This window comes from Danaus plexippus (genome assembly GCF_018135715.1).
Source record: "Danaus plexippus chromosome 13 unlocalized genomic scaffold, MEX_DaPlex mxdp_15, whole genome shotgun sequence".
NCBI classification, from domain to species: domain Eukaryota; kingdom Metazoa; phylum Arthropoda; class Insecta; order Lepidoptera; family Nymphalidae; genus Danaus; species Danaus plexippus.
In genome coordinates this window covers 4,519,844-4,537,445 of record NW_026869849.1, presented here as the reverse complement: position 1 = coordinate 4,537,445, position 17,602 = coordinate 4,519,844, and the positions used below count along the sequence as shown (strand labels likewise).

Here is a 17,602-nt window from a genome sequence, read left to right as displayed (position 1 = left end):
AATCTAAAATAAAAGTCATTTTATAGTTTGTAGACGAAATTTAAAAAAGTAAAGGCTGAAGTAATTTTAGTATCTCGTATACTTTTAGGTTTGTAATGCTACTTGATGAACTAAATATTTTCTTATAAATCTGTTCCTATGTCGTAAACTAAACTAAGTGTCTTGTGTATTATTGGAACACTCGACGTTACATTTTGGATGACCAATTCGATTCTCTCTGTATTTTGACTGAGTTTTAATAAATTTATTTTTTATGAATTTCTTTATTTATTATACTTTTAAAGGCAGTATTATGAAAAGATTTCACGGAGGTTAGTAGCAACTGTTCCTTCCAAAGTGAGACCTGGATTCCTCGTCAGTCCCTGTCGTTAAGTGACGAAGATGCAGAATTCTGGAAAAGTCCGCTGGAAATTCTGGAATTGGTTACCCATGTAGGGATTGTGGTGCCCATGGTCCAAATGACAGAGGAAAATTAGGCCCGAGCTAAGGAATCATACCCATTGATTCGTTGATATACATATGTCATTTGGCGAGCTGTCTACGGCCAAAAGCTTCGAGTCAGCACACCAGCATGTACAGAGACCTTTAATAAATATAATTTATGAGAGATTTCTGTACATCACAGGTCGACTAACTTTGGATCTCACTTGATGTCGTAAAAACAATCTAATTATAGACAATATTCCCAATATCTGAAACAATTGCCAACACCGGAAATAAATGTTTACCAGACATTTAAGTGAATTTTTCAGCCATTTCAGTGAAAATTATATAAAGAGGTGGTAATATCTTTACGTATCTAAAATAAATAATCGCATTAACCAGTCGCAGGAAGATTCTTGTCAGTATCAACCCTAACCATCATCGCCTGGTAAAACTGATGATTTCCTCTACGTCCTCATGGAGTACGCGACTCGGTCCAAGTATGTCTTTCAATAGCTGTTATAATAATGTGTCAGAGATCAATACTTGAGCAAAATTATACTTAACTAGCTCATAAGCTGTGCTTAACTAAACAGCAGGTGTAACGGTAATATAAAACAGGACATCAAATAAAACCTCCGGTTAAAGATTCAAACTTTATTTTGCATATTGTGACAAATCATAGACATTACACTTATATACTCTGTGAAACAATTTAAGTACAGCTCTTCGTAATATAATTTTTGATTCGAGAAATAAAGAGAGTCAATTCCGTTGATATGCAAAAATAGATTTAGAGGAAAATATAAATTTTTGAGAATTTCCGACGTAACATAGTCGCTTAGAACGTAAACATTATACTTAAAATACATCATCACAAACAATATTTGTACCAATCACTTGCCGACCTGTAATATTCATAGTTTTCTTCCGTGTTTCGTGTTATCTATAAATGCATGTGTTTGTGGCGGTCTGTGACGGTCTGAGAGAGTGGATCTTAATTACATGAACAGTTAATTATAACTTTAACAATCGCTTGAACAAACTAACATTAAACTGTTTGCTTACAGATAAGATAACAATCGCTACGTGATATGAATGGTAACCTCATTATAGTTTAGATAGATTCATTATGACTATTAATTTAACGACGTTCTCGATAAATAATGCACATGTTGAAGGCATTCTTATTCTTGCAAATTAATGTATTAGATTTTTCTTCTGTATGAAATTCCAGGTTTTAGTGATGTGCTTGCAGTTTTCATATATCGATATTATTAATCGATTATAATCCTTATTGTATAATCTCTTTATTTTTTTTTTTTTATGTTGCATGAAAAAAGAAAACTTTTTGAGATCCGTCACTTCGTTATATCCGTTCCAAAACTAGTATTCAATATTCGAGAGAAAAAAATATTTTTAGAGAGTTTTTTTTTTGTCATAAATTCTGATTTAATTTTTATATATTCAACTTGTTGGTTTTTTTAAGCACATATAGCTCTCAGACAAAAAAAAATTCAAATCCTATCGAGAAAGAGATTAGAAAGATGTTCAAGAATATTAGTCCTCGAAATTCAACATCACTTAAAATCAAAAAGTAATGTAACGAATGTTTAAGTAACGTTACATAAATTACAATAATATGGGATTTAAGCACAATTTCGTATTAAAACGCTAAAAAAAACGACGCCCTTATTTTAAATGCTTCATAATTCGTATTTAGTTCTAATTCTAGCAAAATGGAAGCTTTGTGATATGATGTTTGGTATTGAGCAATACGTCCGATTTGATTACAAGCGTGTTCATAGTGTTGCTAGTTGTAACAATTTTAAGGACTAATGTTTTTTTTTTTTAATGTTAAATTTCGAACGATTTTTTTTTCCTTCCTGAATTAAAAGCGCGACATATTATTATTCATTAACCAAAGCATTATATTATTGTATAGAGATCACGAGCATTTCATTATGAAATTTAAATATCAATACGCTATTGGATTCATATTAATCTATTTGTGTTTTTTTTTTATATCAAAGTGAACTGAACCGAAATTATTTATTCTTAGATTCTTTTCAAAACAACCGTGAAATGTATTTTTAGAATATAAAATTGTATGGATTTTTTTTTTACTCTGACACTCGACGGCTGTCAGAACTGTTGAAGGCTTTAAGAAATTTGAATTTAAAACTTAAATATCTGGCATCGAAACATTACAACACAAATGTAAAAAAATATATATTTGTGTTACATTTATTAAGTAGAACAATAATTCATTAATATAAATATTGTCGGACATTGACACAACACATTTTGTTAATCACGTTATAGGCACGTTCAAATATTTTGTATATTGTATAACTATTGTCGTTTGGTGTTCACTTGTAAACTGTAACCGATTCCCTGCGAACTGTGACATTCAACCGTCAATAATTTACATTACGCTTACGATAGAAGATCTTAATTACGTGTCCGCTTACGATGACGAAAAAGAGTAACGCAAAAACTTAATTAACGAAACGCGCCACGGAAAAAAAAACAGGAACACATCTAAATCAGTCGCGAAAAAATAATAATGATGTCCAAAAACGACATCGAATTAGTACAAAAAAAAATTATAACGTAACTACAACTTAAATAAATACTGTAAGTACTAAAGTATAGTAATGACGGTGCACGTACTAATGACTCCGGTACGTCGCCCCGATGGAGAGTTTATGGCCGTGTTCGTTTCTCAGTTACAATATGGACTAGCATGAAATTCGATAACAACCAGCCTCCCGGCTTCATTACCTTCCCGACTCGATCGCCTCACCTGGTGACAAACATAAATAAGTACATACTTATACTATTAATATTACTTGCAAACAAAAACTACATTAATATAGATAATAACAAATGTACTATCATTATATAAGAAGGATGTCAAATGTTTAGGTCACTCTATATTGTGTAATGTTGCCAAAAAAAAAAATACCCATTCATTCATTCACCATGGATAATCATATGCGATAAGAGATGCCATCAGTATCACAAAATCCCTTAGTTTTCTCTCTTCCTGTATAACGCTAAACATTCATATGGACATGATATAAATCATTCACTCACTCGTTCACCAGTACGTGTGCAGCCGGAGACAGTCCCCGGCTAGGTCTGCGAGGAGCGCCCTTCTCTCTGGCAGTAGGGCGACGCCCGCGACCCGACGAGGTCGTCTGTCGGCGAGGTCGCAGGCGGCGAGCAGCCTGCCCCCCGAGTCCAGCACCACCAGCGCCGGCCGACCCTTGACCGAGCGAGCGCACACTATATGCCAGCCGCTGTCTGTCTCCTCCACAGCTATACCGCCGTATCCCCCGCGACCTGAATGACATTTTATTTTTATAGTCTATGCATTCGTTTGTTTCATTTTGATTCGTCAATTGTTTAGGGCAAATAAGTGTGCTAGTTAGCTACTATGACATCTGAAGATCGTATCTACTAGAAAAGCTAAGGATTCCTGGCTACGATGAGCTAAATATTCCTAGATTTCTTTTTATATTTTGACTGGACAGTGGTTGGCTGTCACACTTTGGTAATGAAGTCGTAGGTGGTGACCACAATATCTCAGTGTCAGCCTATTCACTCTCTTCCTGAAGACACCCAAATTATAGCTCGAAAGAAACAGACGCAGGTAAATTGTCCCAAAGGAGGAAGCGTATCGCTTCATCCGGATGCGAGGAAGGTCTACAACGAAATGATAGAGGTACACTAGAGTGCACCTCTATCAATCGGACAAGAATATTTAGACGTATGGTTGTCCGATGATAGAAAAGGGATGCGGGAATCAATTCTTGTAATTCCCGTACACACTTCTCCAGAGTGTACCCTGGAAAATACTGAAGGGCTGGCCACTTTTCGCCTGTGCTCTAAACTGACGAGATTGGATTCGACCAAGTCGTGGTCAATAAGCCTTTTTGCAAGCCTCTCTACTGAGTCCAAGCGAGTGATGTGACATTTGCAGCACCTGCTCAGATGTGCCAGCAGTATACCACACATCATTGGATCTGTGCTTTGTATAAACAAAGAAAATGTCACGGCGTGAAGTACTGCTGTACTTTTGCAAGGACTTTGAGGGACCTTGCAGCTGTCTTAGCTTTGAACTCAATGAACCGTCCAAAGTTAAGTTCCGAGGATACCTCAATACCCAATATCCGAAGACTCCTATTGGCGGTGAAAAGACTCGCTAGCGTTTTAGTGCCGTTAAATTTCACAAGATTTCGGAGTCTGCCTGAAGTGTGCAATAAACTCGCTCTACCATAAAACTAAAGATTCCTAGCCATTAGAAAAGCTAAGTAATCCTATAGCTACTTCAAAGGCCAAGTATTCATATCTCCTACAAAACTTAACATCCCAACCTACTATAAAACTAAAGAATCCTAATCACTAGAATAGTTAAGTGTTCCTAGCTACTCTAAAAGCAAAGAATCAACATGTATAACAATAAATTAGACCTTTAGGTATTGGCGCGAGCGTTGTCTGCAGGTTACCGTCAACGTCGTACACTCGAACAGCCACGTCCGCTATCACCAACATGTCCTCGGTGAGGGCGAGGCCACCAACGAGACCCAGGTCACCGTTACCTATCTGGAAACATCGTTGAATCGTGTTACAACAGATCATACTATAAGGAAACTAAGAGAAGCATTCGGTACCATACATGATATATGTTGTGACTTTAAACAATTCGTATTAAGTATGGACGAGCTAACAAACTATTTTCTTCATTACTATACAGGATGTGCATTTCTCATGTGTAAATAACGCATACCTTGTATATCTAAAATCTCATTCTTTTAAACTGTATATTTACTACAAGTTTATGAATACATCACTTGAAACTGTCCGTATTTGAGGACAACGCTTGTGAGGAATTTATTGATGTCAGTGATCTATGACAGATTTATATACGATGTTCAATGTAAGTTATTAAATATGCATTGAGTTTTTTATATATTTTTTATTTGTGTTCTTATAAACGACCTCTCGTTCTATGTTCCCATGTATATCAAACAGGAAGACGGTCCGCGCTCCGTTATCAGCGACGGCCAGACGGCGGCTGGGAGCGTGTGCGGCCACACATACAGGCTCCACTAGACGATCTGACCGTATAGTACGGAGAGTCTCGCCTTCAGCGTTCATCTGGAAACAGTTGAGAGTAGTATTAGTACATTAAGAGCCATAACGAGGAAAATATGAGATTAATGTATTCAGTACAAATGTTTATTTATTATCAAAACCTTTAAAGAATTTTCTCTTCAGAGTAATGTATGATTTATTTTATATAGATTAAAAATTATACATGTAACATAAGCTGTGCCTGTTGCATTTCGTAGTTTATTTGGTATCACCAATAATAACCGGGAGGATGTCACACAAACCTCTGTGAGAGTCTTCGTCCGCCAATTGACAACAACCAATCCCTCTGCAGTCACCGCAATACCAGTACAACTCCTCCCCGCAAGACCTAATATTTTATTTACATCGAATCACAAATCTATTTTATAAGATATAATTACATTTGAAGGATATTTTAGTAAATTGTGTCATTGAACGTTGTGACTGTAGCTTTATATAGCGAATTTATTAAATACATCTATAAATTGAATTGAATAAACACCATTTGGATAATATATATATATATATATATATAAGCCATCATATATTTTACCGTCATTAACGATGTGTGTTTTAAAAGCGAACGTCTCGTCATCCAGAACCTTCACTCTTGAATTACCGGCGTCTAGAACGTAGATCTCCCGACGTTTTGAACATCTGGAAAGTTATAAGTTAATATGACGAATACACGTGTCGAGTACAACTTTAATTTTTAATTGCGAGTTTTTTTTTTTACATTTCAGTCAATTTTGTTTCATGATAATATTCCTTTAAATTTTTGTAGTACAAGTTTTATAAACTATTATTGACATGTTTCAGTCAAATAAAATGTAAAAAGTATAATTGTTTGAAGGAAGAGAAAAATTTCTTTACATATAATCTAAATATAACTTGAAACGGATGATATTTATTTTTAGGCGCGCCTGCACATGCGTTTGTGTATAGAGCTACATATAATGTAGATATTACGTACCCTGAGCGTATGTATGTGTACGTGCATGTGTGCGTGCGTGTGAGTGTGCGTGTATGTGTGTTGTACCTATCCAGAGCGACGGGCTGGTTGAGATGTATTTGTGCGTGCATGTGAGTGTGTATCTGCATGAGCGTGTGCTGTACCTAGCCAATGCAACGGGCTGGTTGAGTTGTTCCTTCCCTGAGCCGCGCGCCCCCCACACTGTGAGGGGTGCGGCGTGTGTGGCGACGGTCGCACGTAGCGGGGAGTCTCTCACACCCCGCGAGAACACCAACACACGGACACACACCGCCCCCGGACTCCATGGGCGCATTGAGATCCTGTACAGCATCAGACATCTCTCTTAGATATTGAGAGCCAAGAGATAAAAAATCGAGTTTAAATATCAATGTCATACTGGAATATTAATTAAATTATTATAGGTTTTACTGATTGTGTTACGCCAGTCTAATTAAGAAGATTAAAGATAAGATAATAATAAATAGCGAATAATTTATTTGCAATAAAACAGTCGTAAAAATACTTTTTCCGGAAACAGTTATCTTTCTGTAACACAATTCACATAAATTAAATAAAAATTTCATTGCTACTAATAATAACTATCTTTCATTACTACCTTATTCTAGTAGAGTAAGTAGAGAACTTATACACTCAGAAGTCATGGTAGGTCATGTTAGTAAGACTACAGTCAACTGGCTAGGGTCATGGGGTCACGTATTGACCTTAAAGCTGTCAAAGATATAAATGCTACGTACCGATACAAGCCAGTATCAAGATCAGTAACTGTGCACGGTAGAGGTGAGTCGTCGAGGGTAGCGGCAGCTGTGACCGGATCCCCGCCAGTACTGCGAGCCTCGCCGTGGTAATCCACTGTACGAAGAACCACCACCATCTCCAGACCGCATACACACGGGGATTCTGCATATAATAGTCGGTTTTTGATGTAACGGATTCCGATTTTGGCGATGTCCAGAATGAAAAGAACTGCCACAATCTCCAGTCCAAATACACACGGAGTCTCTGAATATAGTGGTAAGTTAGTTTAGTCGGATTTAAATATTAATCATGACTAAAACACGGAAATCATCACCTTCATGTCGCATACAGATATAGAACTAATGAGTTATTTTGTTCATTAAGTTTCTCATAACACATACATTATTATATATTATAAATATTGCTTTGAAGATATTCGAGGTTGTTATTATAAGAAAATATGTTCAATATATGAATCACATACCTAACTGAAGGGTGCATAGGCCAGGGAAGGTTGTACTCGTCCGAACCCTTCCCAGTTCCGCCAAAGCTTCAGCAAATCTCTGCTGGGCGTCGTTATGCGCGAAGTCGACAGCTAAAAACGCGTTCTCTCTCGGCTCAGCCAGTGCGGATGCGTCTCCTAATCTCGCTCCCAAAGCGGCAGCTCGGCTGCTCACTTCTCTAACCTCCACTTGCTGCTGAAGACCAGAACATTCTGCTTCCACCTGCAAATATAAAGCTGGAATTTAAAATTATATTCATATGCCTATATTACATATATTTTAAGAAACAAAAGATAATCAAAGTTAAAAATATATATAAAACACGCACTAATTTATTTCGACTTACTTTAGCTTTCTCGGCGTCGATCAACTTTAACTGTTCTTCGAGCAGCTTCCTCTTATGCGTCGCGGCAGCAGCGGCCGCTGATTTAAGCTCGTTGTGACGTTTGTCTAAGGCAGCTTTCAACTCAGTAAAATGTCTATCTATGGCTTCGTCAGCCGCGGTCGCAGCCGCCTCTAATCTTCTTAACTCACTCGCTACAGCTTCTCTGGCCGAGCCGAGCTTACTGAGGCACTCGTTGGCTCTATATAATAATATTTCGGACATTCTCTTCAATGCTATAGAAAACGGTACGACTGTATGATCGCAGGGCGTATCGCTGTGAGGTCCGTCAGCACAATGTCTGCAAAATACGCAATCACAGGTTTCACAGAATAGTAGCTCCCTACCGGGGTGGGAACTGCACTGGGGTATGACTTCCCTTCTCTGTCTCGCCATCAAATCTAGCAACTGGTTGACGAGGAACGATGGAGGTAGTGCGGGTACTCCGCCACGTGGTATCGTTATTAGTTCGCGGCATATAGGACACCTAAAACTACCCGCGTCTCTTGTCTGTGAGGCTGCTATTCGGGTGAGACAATGCAGACAGACGGTGTGCGAACATGGCAGTAATTTTGGAGTATGCTCACCTCCGTCGTAAGTGCCTGTAAGGAATATAAATATATCCAAATAAAAAATATTTGTATAGCGATTATGCAGTCTTCTAGTACTGAATGTCTACTGTGTCTGTGTGAGTGAATTGAAAGTAAATTCTGCCTTATAAGCAATGACGTGAACTGTGGTATAAAATAAATGTGTACTAACATAAACAGGTGCCGCATGTGAGGAAGCTTTCGTTAAAATCCTCATAGTTGATGGACACCGTCTCGACGAGCGTGGAACTCATGCTCGCCATCCCGACCCCCAGCCGTGAACTAGCAACACCGACACAATGAAAAACACATGATACAATACATTGTTTTAATGGTAATACTTTGATTGTTATAATGCTTCTATTAACTTCTGAAACTACGATTGCCCTTAAGCTTAAATCACTAGTAAAAAAAATACAGAGGAATTGATTTGAATATTGTCGCTTGGTGGAGTGTACTCTGACAAGTCAACAACAGTTTAATATTCTATTTCACAGTAATGTAAGAGGAAATGAGATAAGTATTTTATAGTGAAGCAGGAAAAATTGTACATAAAATATAATGAACTAATTTTTTATTGGTACTATATCAGATATGCCATTACTTTTCTGGGGCATGTCTGAATGTGCACATTCTCAATACAACCGTTTGAATTTTGTTATGAATGTTTACATACAAAATTGTCAATTGTGAAGCAACATTTGATTGAAAATCTTCTGCATTTGACACACTTGAGAAGTTAAAATCTTTGTGACAACTATAAGGACATTATTAAAAAAAAATTATGTTACAAGTAAATTTTTAATTTCTTTTGAATTCTTAATAATTCCTATGCTACTTAATAAATTTACTCTCTAAATGTAATTAATATTTATTTCCTTTTCATATTTTTATTGAGGAAATTATAATATGAACAATTGACCTTCTCATTTATTACTTATACCTTAAATGTCGTGACAGTTATTTCCTGCACTTTAACCACTGTGTGATTGTTCTATATTTGATGTAATTCTATTTTTATATAACAAATCACACTGTTCATAAAAAATATCATAATATATAACCATACTAATGGGGATTGTTATAACAATGAATAACAATTCAAATCAGACACGAAATGTGTGCATTCCTGAATTATAATTAATGTCACTTGTTTACCAAATGTGTGATAATATGCATGGAGCTGTAACATGTGATTCACCAATCATAGCAGATTGGTCATTATTTATTTCATTGGCTTCAATTGAATGATGTTTGTCATAAATTTAGGCATTGTAATAAAAAAAAAACATACAATAATATGCATAGGTAGGTAGGTATTCTGGTGTGTTTTTTAATAAAAAATATTTGCGTTGTAATTGTATTACTATAGATATAGTAATATAGATTTTCAATATAATTTTAATCAATCACTCACAACTATAAAGTTTACTATGACTCACTCATATAATATGATGCAAATGTTAGTACTTATATAAATCACTGTTATGTATTCTATGTAAGGTAATTCTATTCTTTGTCTATTTTCTATATAAGAATAAATAATGGAGATCTATGGTGTAACAGCACATTTAGTACAGAAGCATGACATCCAAAGTAAAATTATAATATTTATACCGTGCCACATGAAAAACTTGTTAAGAAATTATTGCTGAATAAATTTTAATATAAAAAAAACATTCTGTATTATGTAATTAAACAAAATATAAAGATCCTTTTAATGAGCAAAAGAAATTAAAAATCAATTACTTTAATATAAAAAACATGCTTTAGGTTTTCCATAAAGGATGAAAGTTATAATGGTTTAAGCGTCATTTTTATAAACAATATTAAAAAATGCGATAGAGTGAAAGATAATAATACTCACAGGAAGGAACAACAATACATGGACGTAAATTCCAGGCACACTTCAGACAATTTATTTCATGATTTAAGTGATGAAAGCTCACCTTTAAACGCAATATCAAACAAAATAGGGTCGAATTTTTATTATTAACGGGTATGAAGTATTCACGTAATATATTAAATTACCACGTTAACAAATTAAAGAGGTCGAACAGTTGTTTCAATCACTTATATGAGCAAGATGTTATTGAATTAGTAAGTTACAAAATATAAAATTATATACATAAGTTAGTCTTTCATAACCGATCGATATTTTATGAAAAACTATTTTCATGACAAAGAATGATACATCAAATATACTTCTGCAGCCTGAATAACATAACTGAATAAGTTTTTCTGATCTATTTAAATAAAATATATTATTGCTATCACATTTTAAACATTTTTTTTATTTGAAATGGTTTTGTTTCCAAATATTTATCAAAACTATTTTGTGTCAACCATTACTATTCCAAACGTCAACTGAAGAATTGTCAAACAACATTTTCAAAACAGACTACAGATTATAAATGTTGTAATATAAGTTCAAATAACACACGAGGGTACTTTGGAAAATATATGGGGTGAAAAAAAAATATGTTAAAGTAAACATAATAAATTATGTGTTAATTATTTACTAGTATGACAAATATTACTTCTTAATGTAAAAAATAACATGGCTATGATTAACTATTAGAAGAAGATAGCTGATTTTTAATTTTATATGCCACTTATAATTAAATAATACAATACCTGTTATGAATTTCAATTTTAAACAACAAAAACTTCTAGGATGTACTTAACGAACTCTACAAGGTCATTGTAATATGTTAAATTGCACGACGAGCTATTTTTGTTGATAGAGAGAACTAAAACAAAGTTATCTTTTGTTATCAAATAAATTTTGTAATAAAATCCATTTATACCATGGGTGTCTTATTTAGAAATTTAATGTTCAAAAACCATCGTTCTTGGAGTTCACTGAGGTAGATATTATTTATATCTAGTAGTTATGAAAACTTTCTTTGAATTTTTAATGGTTTAATGTTAAATTATGCATCTACGTGAAACTTATAAACTATTTACTACTATATGGTATACATATATGTTTGTGTGTGTGTGTATAGATACAAATTGCGTCTGATTTGCGTGGAACACGTTTATGATAAACACATTATAGAGGTAGTAGAGCTTTATTTTTAAATATGATAAATTAAAAATTCTTTTCTTATTCTTTCAGGTGTTACTCATCTGAAGTAAAACCATTTACATCCGTACCAGGGTTGTCTTCTTTACCCATTTTGGGTCCCATTCATCATTTCCTTCCAGTGATAGGTAACAAAATGAATATCATAACTACATAATACTAACAACAATTATATATTTTTTGATTTCATTATAGGATCAGTTGGTCCGAGACCGAATTTTTATGATCTAGCCAAAGTTTTACATGAGAAGTTTGGATCAATTGTTAAATTAGATGGAATTTTCTCTAGATCTTCAATGCTTATTTTATATGACCCAAAAGATTTTGATCAGGTATTGACTTTGTTTTTTTCTTTTATGAATCCTGTTCAAATTAAAAACAGTTTAATTTCATTTCAGGTTTACAGATCTGAAGAGCCAATACCATCACGACCAGGATTCGACACTTTAAATTATTATAGAAAAAATTTGGAAAAGTCTAAATATGAAGGAATACATAGTCTGACTACATCGTATGTATTGTAGAATATAAAATATAAAAACACACATATTGAAGTACATAGTTAACATTAGATAAATATTTTAGTGAAGGTGTTCATTGGCGGGATACTCGTACTAAAGTTAATCCAGTATTACTAAAACCGAAGCTTGTGAAACTTTATTCGCCATTACTGGAAGAGATCGCTGATGAAATGGTTCAAAGGTACGAGTTCGCAGATACACTAAATAAAATTTAAGAAAAAAAAAAAAATTGATGAATAATATGGATATTTGATTTTAGAATAAAAAATTTAGACAAAGATGCTAGGTATATGCAGGAGAATTTTGATTTCGAAATAACAAAGTGGTCTTTAGAATCCGTAGCCGTTATCGCGTTGGGAGCGAGGCTTGGGTGTTTTCAAAACGATTTACCCGAGAGTCACCCGGCACGTATTCTGATAGAATGCGCGAAGGATATTATAAATTTATCTTGGAAATTAGAATTTCGTCCAAGCATGTGGAAATATTTAGCAACTAAGAATTTTAGAAAGATTATAAGGGCGTTTGATTTACAGTGGGAGTAAGTATGAGTTATTTTAGTTTTATTAAGGTTACTAATATTCAGATAAAAAAAATCAGATATGTATTCTAAAAAGTTGCATTAATTGCAAGGAATATGAAGAATTTAAATAATCTTATAATTGATTTAACATTTTAGTACGAGTGTTTACTTCATCAGAGAGGCTGAGAAAAAAATAAAAGAGCGAGGTCATGATGTACCTGAAGAAGATAAAAGTATAATTGAAAAACTACTCAGCATAGATGAGAAAGTTGCTCTTGCGATGGGAAACGAAATGCTTCTAGCAGGAATTGATACAGTACATTAGAAATATTATATTAATATTAACAAGTAAAATGGCGGTGTTGTGAGGCAGTTTTCTAAAATAAATGCCTATAAAAACGAAAAGATTTCAGGAAATATCTATTATTATCTTACGCATTGTAAATGACATTTCAGGTTTCTTTTACAACTATTGGCCTATTATATTACCTGGCAAAATATCCCGAAGTTCAAGAAAAAATACGCAAGGAAATTAATTCCTCGGAGCCAAGTAAGAGATATCTCAAAGCTTGTTTGAAAGAGTCTTTGAGATTACATGCCGTTGTGCCGGCCAACTTGAGAAGAACAACGAGAGAACATGTTGTGGCTGGTTACTTGATACCGAAAGGAGTAAGATTTACTCTATATGTTTGTTATATTTTATTTGTATCGTAAAAAAAAAATATATATATTTAAATTATTGCCATATTAAAAAAATATTTTTAAATTGTCAATTGTCAATACATTCAAATTATATTCCAGATTGATGTGATAGCACCGAATGAATATCTTTCAAAGCTGGATGAACATTATCCTCGAGCTAAGGAGTTTATACCAGAAAGGTGGCTGGTTGAAAAGTCTGATCCATTATATTATGGAAATTGCCACCCCATGATAACATTGCCGTTTGGTTTTGGAGTAAGATCATGTATTGGGAGAAGGATCGCAGAAATGGAAATCGAGATCCTTGTTACGAAGCTGTTGAAAAATATGAAAATTTCTTGGAACGGTCCACCGATACAAGTGGTGACTCGATTGATGAACTCGTTTAGAAAGCCGTTTTATTTTAAATTTGAAAGTATTTCATAGCCTCATTAATTTGTTAGTCTATTCATATGTTTTTATTACGAGTTACAAGAAATGAGTACAATTCAAATGGTGATTTGTTACAATTAAACATAATGGGTGTAAAAATTATATATTATATTATGCTGGTTTACGATACTTTGCTTGAATCCAAATTCTATACATTGTCAGCATTTTTCCTCTATTCACTTGCAGTCTTCTGTCTATTAAGTTTTGTTCTTCAGTAAATCCAGCACCTCTAAAACGGTTTGATATTTCTTCCTGTGTGAAAAAGTATACCATAGTGTTATCGCCTCTGGCATAAAAGTTCTCTGATATGCAGCGTCCCGTTTTGAATCTCAATTGAGCAAGGTCATATTTCCCATAGTCCCGGAACACTACTAGACCTCCAGGCTTCAAATATTTGTAAATGTTGCCAATTACTGTTTTCATTCTGTAAAATAAATATGTTAAATTTAAAGCGGTTTATATTGATAAGATAGCTTAACTGGTTCAACTGGTAACATTTAAAATATTATCACTCGAAGCTTATATTTTTTTTGTTGATACATTTTAAATTGCTTTGTTTACAAAAAAGGTATGTTAATGTGAAATGATAATATTAATTACAGTAATTATAGTGACTAATGTGAAAAATATTACAGTAATCTTTTGTTAAACTGGTTCATATTCAGAAATTATTGCATTGCTTTTCTGAATCCCAAGAACTATGGATACTAAGGTGTATTTCTGTGCCCTTAACACTATCTATATCGACATTTGACTATGAAACACTCTGCATATTGACATTTTTAAATGAATGTAGAAACTAAAATCTAATTTAGCTTTATATTTATCACTAAGTAACTATGTTTCTAGTTTAAGATTAACTACTATTTACTGAAAACATATGAAAGTATATATGATAATTACATCTAATATATAATTTTTGTCTATCTGTTTGTTCAAGTTAAAATCTAAAGGGGCTGGACAAATTTTACTTGCAGGTAGGAAATTTTGATAAAATTAACTTAGGCTGTTTTTTAACTTACTTCGAAAATGAGGAACATTCTTAATTTGACTACATGTTTTGTTAAGTTAAGACTCCTTAAATTATCTAGACGGTTTTTTAAATAAAAAGGCTTTGTCCTGAGCTAGTTCCATGATCCAAAAATGAGGATCTCTAGGGAAGGTTTTCAGAAATTGAATGAAATCTCATTACAACTATAATGCATTTCAACAGAGGTTTTATATATCATATGTTTGCAGGGTTGCAAACTAGTGTTTAATAAAAATAATTATTCTTAAAAATAGAGCCTAGAAACAAAATAAATCTTAGAGATTAGAAATACTAGTGAGTAAAATATGTAACTTACTTGGCAGGCTCAATAGCGGACAAAACGAAAATGAGAACAATAATATCTAATGAGTTTTCTTTGAATGGAACCTGCCATTCAGGTACCGTCGCATCTAAGACAAACACCTCACACCTCTTCTTGTCATATAAATCACTTTGTCTCATAATATCTATCGCCTTAGATGAGAAATCACACCCATATATGAATAAATTTGGATCGCGGCTGTACTGGAGTATAGGAAATATAGTATTGCCGACCCCACAGCCAATTTCAAATATGTATCTTTTGTTTTGGTTGTCAACGTTGTTTGATTGGTTAGTTTCATTTCTATTTTCGTGTGATTGGTTACTAATTTCAGTTTTGGGTAACACCCTGATGGGAGCTGATGTATTGTCCGGTGCTAGTTCAGGGAATTCCGTGAATAACCAGTGACGGTCTTTGAAAAATCTGAAATTAGCAATAATAAGTTGTAACATTAAATATTGATATATTTATTTCATTCAATAAAAGATACAAGAAGATATTTGTGACAGCTAGAATTTAGGAGTGTAAAGTGTAGAAAACATCAAAGCTTTTTGTAAATCTCATTTTAAGAATAATAACTTGCTGTTTAGAAATTATTTAAGTATTGAAATACCTATTTTGGTGTATATCATAAAAGGCGTCCCAATGTTTATTAGCATTCTCTCCTAAGTCTTTTATATTTTCATCTGATAATTTTATAACAGAGTTCTGTTGGACTTTCTTTGCCGCTGCTTCTTCTTGTTCCACATCCCACTGTACATTGTCCCTGAAAATCAAGAAAGTCATAGGTATTTCATATTTATTTGTAATGACTAATAAAATATTAATTTCCTTTCTTAAACTCAATTCAAGTCGTAGTTCTACAGATTATAAAAATTAAAAGGAGCATAACTGTTTGAAATCTGAAAACATCAATAATATTATGTATAATGTATTAATTTTATGAATCATAATACCATGCATTGAATAAAAATATGTGTTCGGGATCAGTTAAATATCGATTACCGCCAGGGGGTTTTTTTCTATGCCTCGTAACTTCCAAGCTAGTTACACCTTTTTCAGGATATTCCTTTCTTTTACAAAATCGAATGCTAACTTTGAATACAGTACCAAGCGTTGTGTTTGAAGACCTCATCCACATTTTCTAGTAGTCTATTTCCAAACTGTGGTCTTTTGTCAGTATTTTCCATGGATGTATTCTTGTTTTAATTTATAAGAAGATTAAAACATAACCTGTAATTAATTAGTAGAAAATGTCATTGTCAAAGGTCAGGTGGATGTTAAAATGACATTCATGACAGTTGTTGTACGTTTATAAACAGGATAGTGCTTTAAATTAAGAACATAAATGAGCAAGAAAACTTGACAAAACCTGAACAGGAAATTTCTTTACGGATATTATTTCATTGTATTTTTTTTATCAGAAAAATAAATATTTTTTAAGTCAGTTAACCTTTAAATGCAACTTTTTTTATGGTTTTTTAAACTTTTATGATGATTAAATTTAAAGGTATTTGAGAGCTAAATGTAAATAAATATGTCGTTTTCTTTTATTGATTTGACACAAAGATATTTAATATACATATATTAAATATTTATAATTTTTACCTTTGAAATAATATAAACTTTACTTAAGTATATTACTAAAAAAATATAAAAGTTTTCTGCGAGTTGACCGATTTCTTAATAAATCATAAAAAGGCAAGGGGAAACTTTACAATTACTTATTAATGATTAAAATCTTTGCTGGCAATGTAGTGAATACACCTTGAACAGTTTGCTTTATATGTATTCTGTTCTATAAGAACGAGTTTCCCTTTAAATTTGTATTTCACCGGTCTTCGTTCATTGATCTATGGTTATTCTAGTCATTTTTAAATTAAAAGCTTTCCTTTTTGTGATTTTAGGAAAAAATTAGGTGTTTGAGAATATTAATGTCTACATTTGAATTGTGAGTTATATTCCAAATTTTAAAAAGTATAGTCTAAAATTATAAGTCCGATTTCAGTATTTCATTTAAAATTAGATATTTCTATTTATCTAGCAAAGTTTATTACTTTGCTACTTCAAAATACTACTTAATGAAATTAATGTAACATATATATAACGATTTAGATTCAGGAGGACAAAAACAACAATAGGAGTGATATAGAAGGTAAAGAAGAAAACTTGGAACTTGGAACTAACCCTCACTTCTCAATGGATTGAATTA

The 17,602-nt window shown here is 33.2% G+C and overlaps 3 protein-coding genes across 5 annotated transcripts; 1 reads left to right on the top strand and 2 right to left on the bottom strand.

Moving 5' to 3' along the window:
* Positions 1–1,065: 1,065 nt before the first annotated feature.
* Positions 1,066–11,135, bottom strand: LOC116770285 (tripartite motif-containing protein 2-like). The gene is made up of 12 exons (XM_032661694.2): positions 10,640–11,135; positions 8,945–9,054; positions 8,147–8,784; positions 7,782–8,022; positions 7,297–7,459; positions 6,685–6,861; positions 6,122–6,225; positions 5,832–5,917; positions 5,434–5,592; positions 4,905–5,037; positions 3,526–3,774; positions 1,066–3,232 (listed from the first exon to the last, which is right to left on the bottom strand). The coding sequence occupies exons 1-11, from the start codon at positions 10,657–10,659 to the stop codon at positions 3,530–3,532; spliced, it is 2,076 nt and encodes a 691-aa protein (XP_032517585.1). The 5' UTR covers positions 10,660–11,135; the 3' UTR covers positions 1,066–3,232; positions 3,526–3,529.
* A 348-nt stretch (positions 11,136–11,483) lies between these two features.
* Positions 11,484–14,178, top strand: LOC116770099 (cytochrome P450 CYP12A2-like). Of its 2 annotated transcripts, none has more exons than XM_032661451.2 (9): positions 11,484–11,642; positions 11,897–11,991; positions 12,059–12,195; positions 12,262–12,374; positions 12,449–12,565; positions 12,644–12,922; positions 13,061–13,220; positions 13,361–13,573; positions 13,706–14,178. In XM_032661451.2, exons 1-9 carry the CDS (start codon positions 11,584–11,586, stop codon positions 14,030–14,032), a joined length of 1,500 nt encoding a protein of 499 aa, XP_032517342.2. In that variant the 5' UTR covers positions 11,484–11,583; the 3' UTR covers positions 14,033–14,178. The 2 variants fall into 2 exon arrangements, with proteins under 2 accessions (XP_032517342.2, XP_061383937.1); XM_061527953.1 differs by lacking the exon at positions 11,484–11,642 and adding an exon at positions 11,819–11,838.
* Positions 14,038–16,661, bottom strand: LOC116770100 (tRNA N(3)-methylcytidine methyltransferase Mettl2). Of its 2 annotated transcripts, none has more exons than XM_032661453.2 (4): positions 16,501–16,661; positions 16,004–16,156; positions 15,385–15,813; positions 14,038–14,462 (listed from the first exon to the last, which is right to left on the bottom strand). In XM_032661453.2, the coding sequence occupies exons 1-4, from the start codon at positions 16,578–16,580 to the stop codon at positions 14,150–14,152; spliced, it is 975 nt and encodes a 324-aa protein (XP_032517344.2). In that variant the 5' UTR covers positions 16,581–16,661; the 3' UTR covers positions 14,038–14,149. The 2 variants fall into 2 exon arrangements, with proteins under 2 accessions (XP_032517344.2, XP_061383938.1); XM_061527954.1 differs by having other exon boundaries at positions 14,128–14,462; positions 16,347–16,656.
* Between the last annotated feature and the right edge of the window lie 941 nt (positions 16,662–17,602).

Bases quoted from the DNA above. Each gene is read 5' to 3' on its own strand.
- LOC116770285 (XM_032661694.2), bottom strand. From the start codon at position 10,659: ATGTATTGTTGTTCCTTCCT. The intron at 8,785-8,944 runs GTTAGTACACAT...TATTCCTTACAG, and splicing joins CACATGCGGCACCTGTTTAT to GCACTTACGACGGAGGTGAG. The intron at 5,593-5,831 runs GTTTGTGTGACA...AACTGTTTCCAG, and splicing joins GGACGAAGACTCTCACAGAG to ATGAACGCTGAAGGCGAGAC.
- LOC116770099 (XM_032661451.2), top strand. From the start codon at position 11,584: ATGGGTGTCTTATTTAGAAATTTAATGTTCAAAAACCATCGTTCTTGG. The intron at 12,196-12,261 runs GTATTGACTTTG...ATTTCATTTCAG, and splicing joins ACCCAAAAGATTTTGATCAG to GTTTACAGATCTGAAGAGCC. The intron at 12,566-12,643 runs GTACGAGTTCGC...ATTTGATTTTAG, and splicing joins GCTGATGAAATGGTTCAAAG to AATAAAAAATTTAGACAAAG.
- LOC116770100 (XM_061527954.1), bottom strand. From the start codon at position 16,531: ATGTGGATGAGGTCTTCAAACACAACGCTTGGTACTGTATTCAAAGTT. The intron at 16,157-16,346 runs GTATTATGATTC...CTTGATTTTCAG, and splicing joins ATATTTTTATTCAATGCATG to GGACAATGTACAGTGGGATG. The intron at 14,463-15,384 runs GTAAGTTACATA...TTTATTTTACAG, and splicing joins TCCGCTATTGAGCCTGCCAA to AATGAAAACAGTAATTGGCA.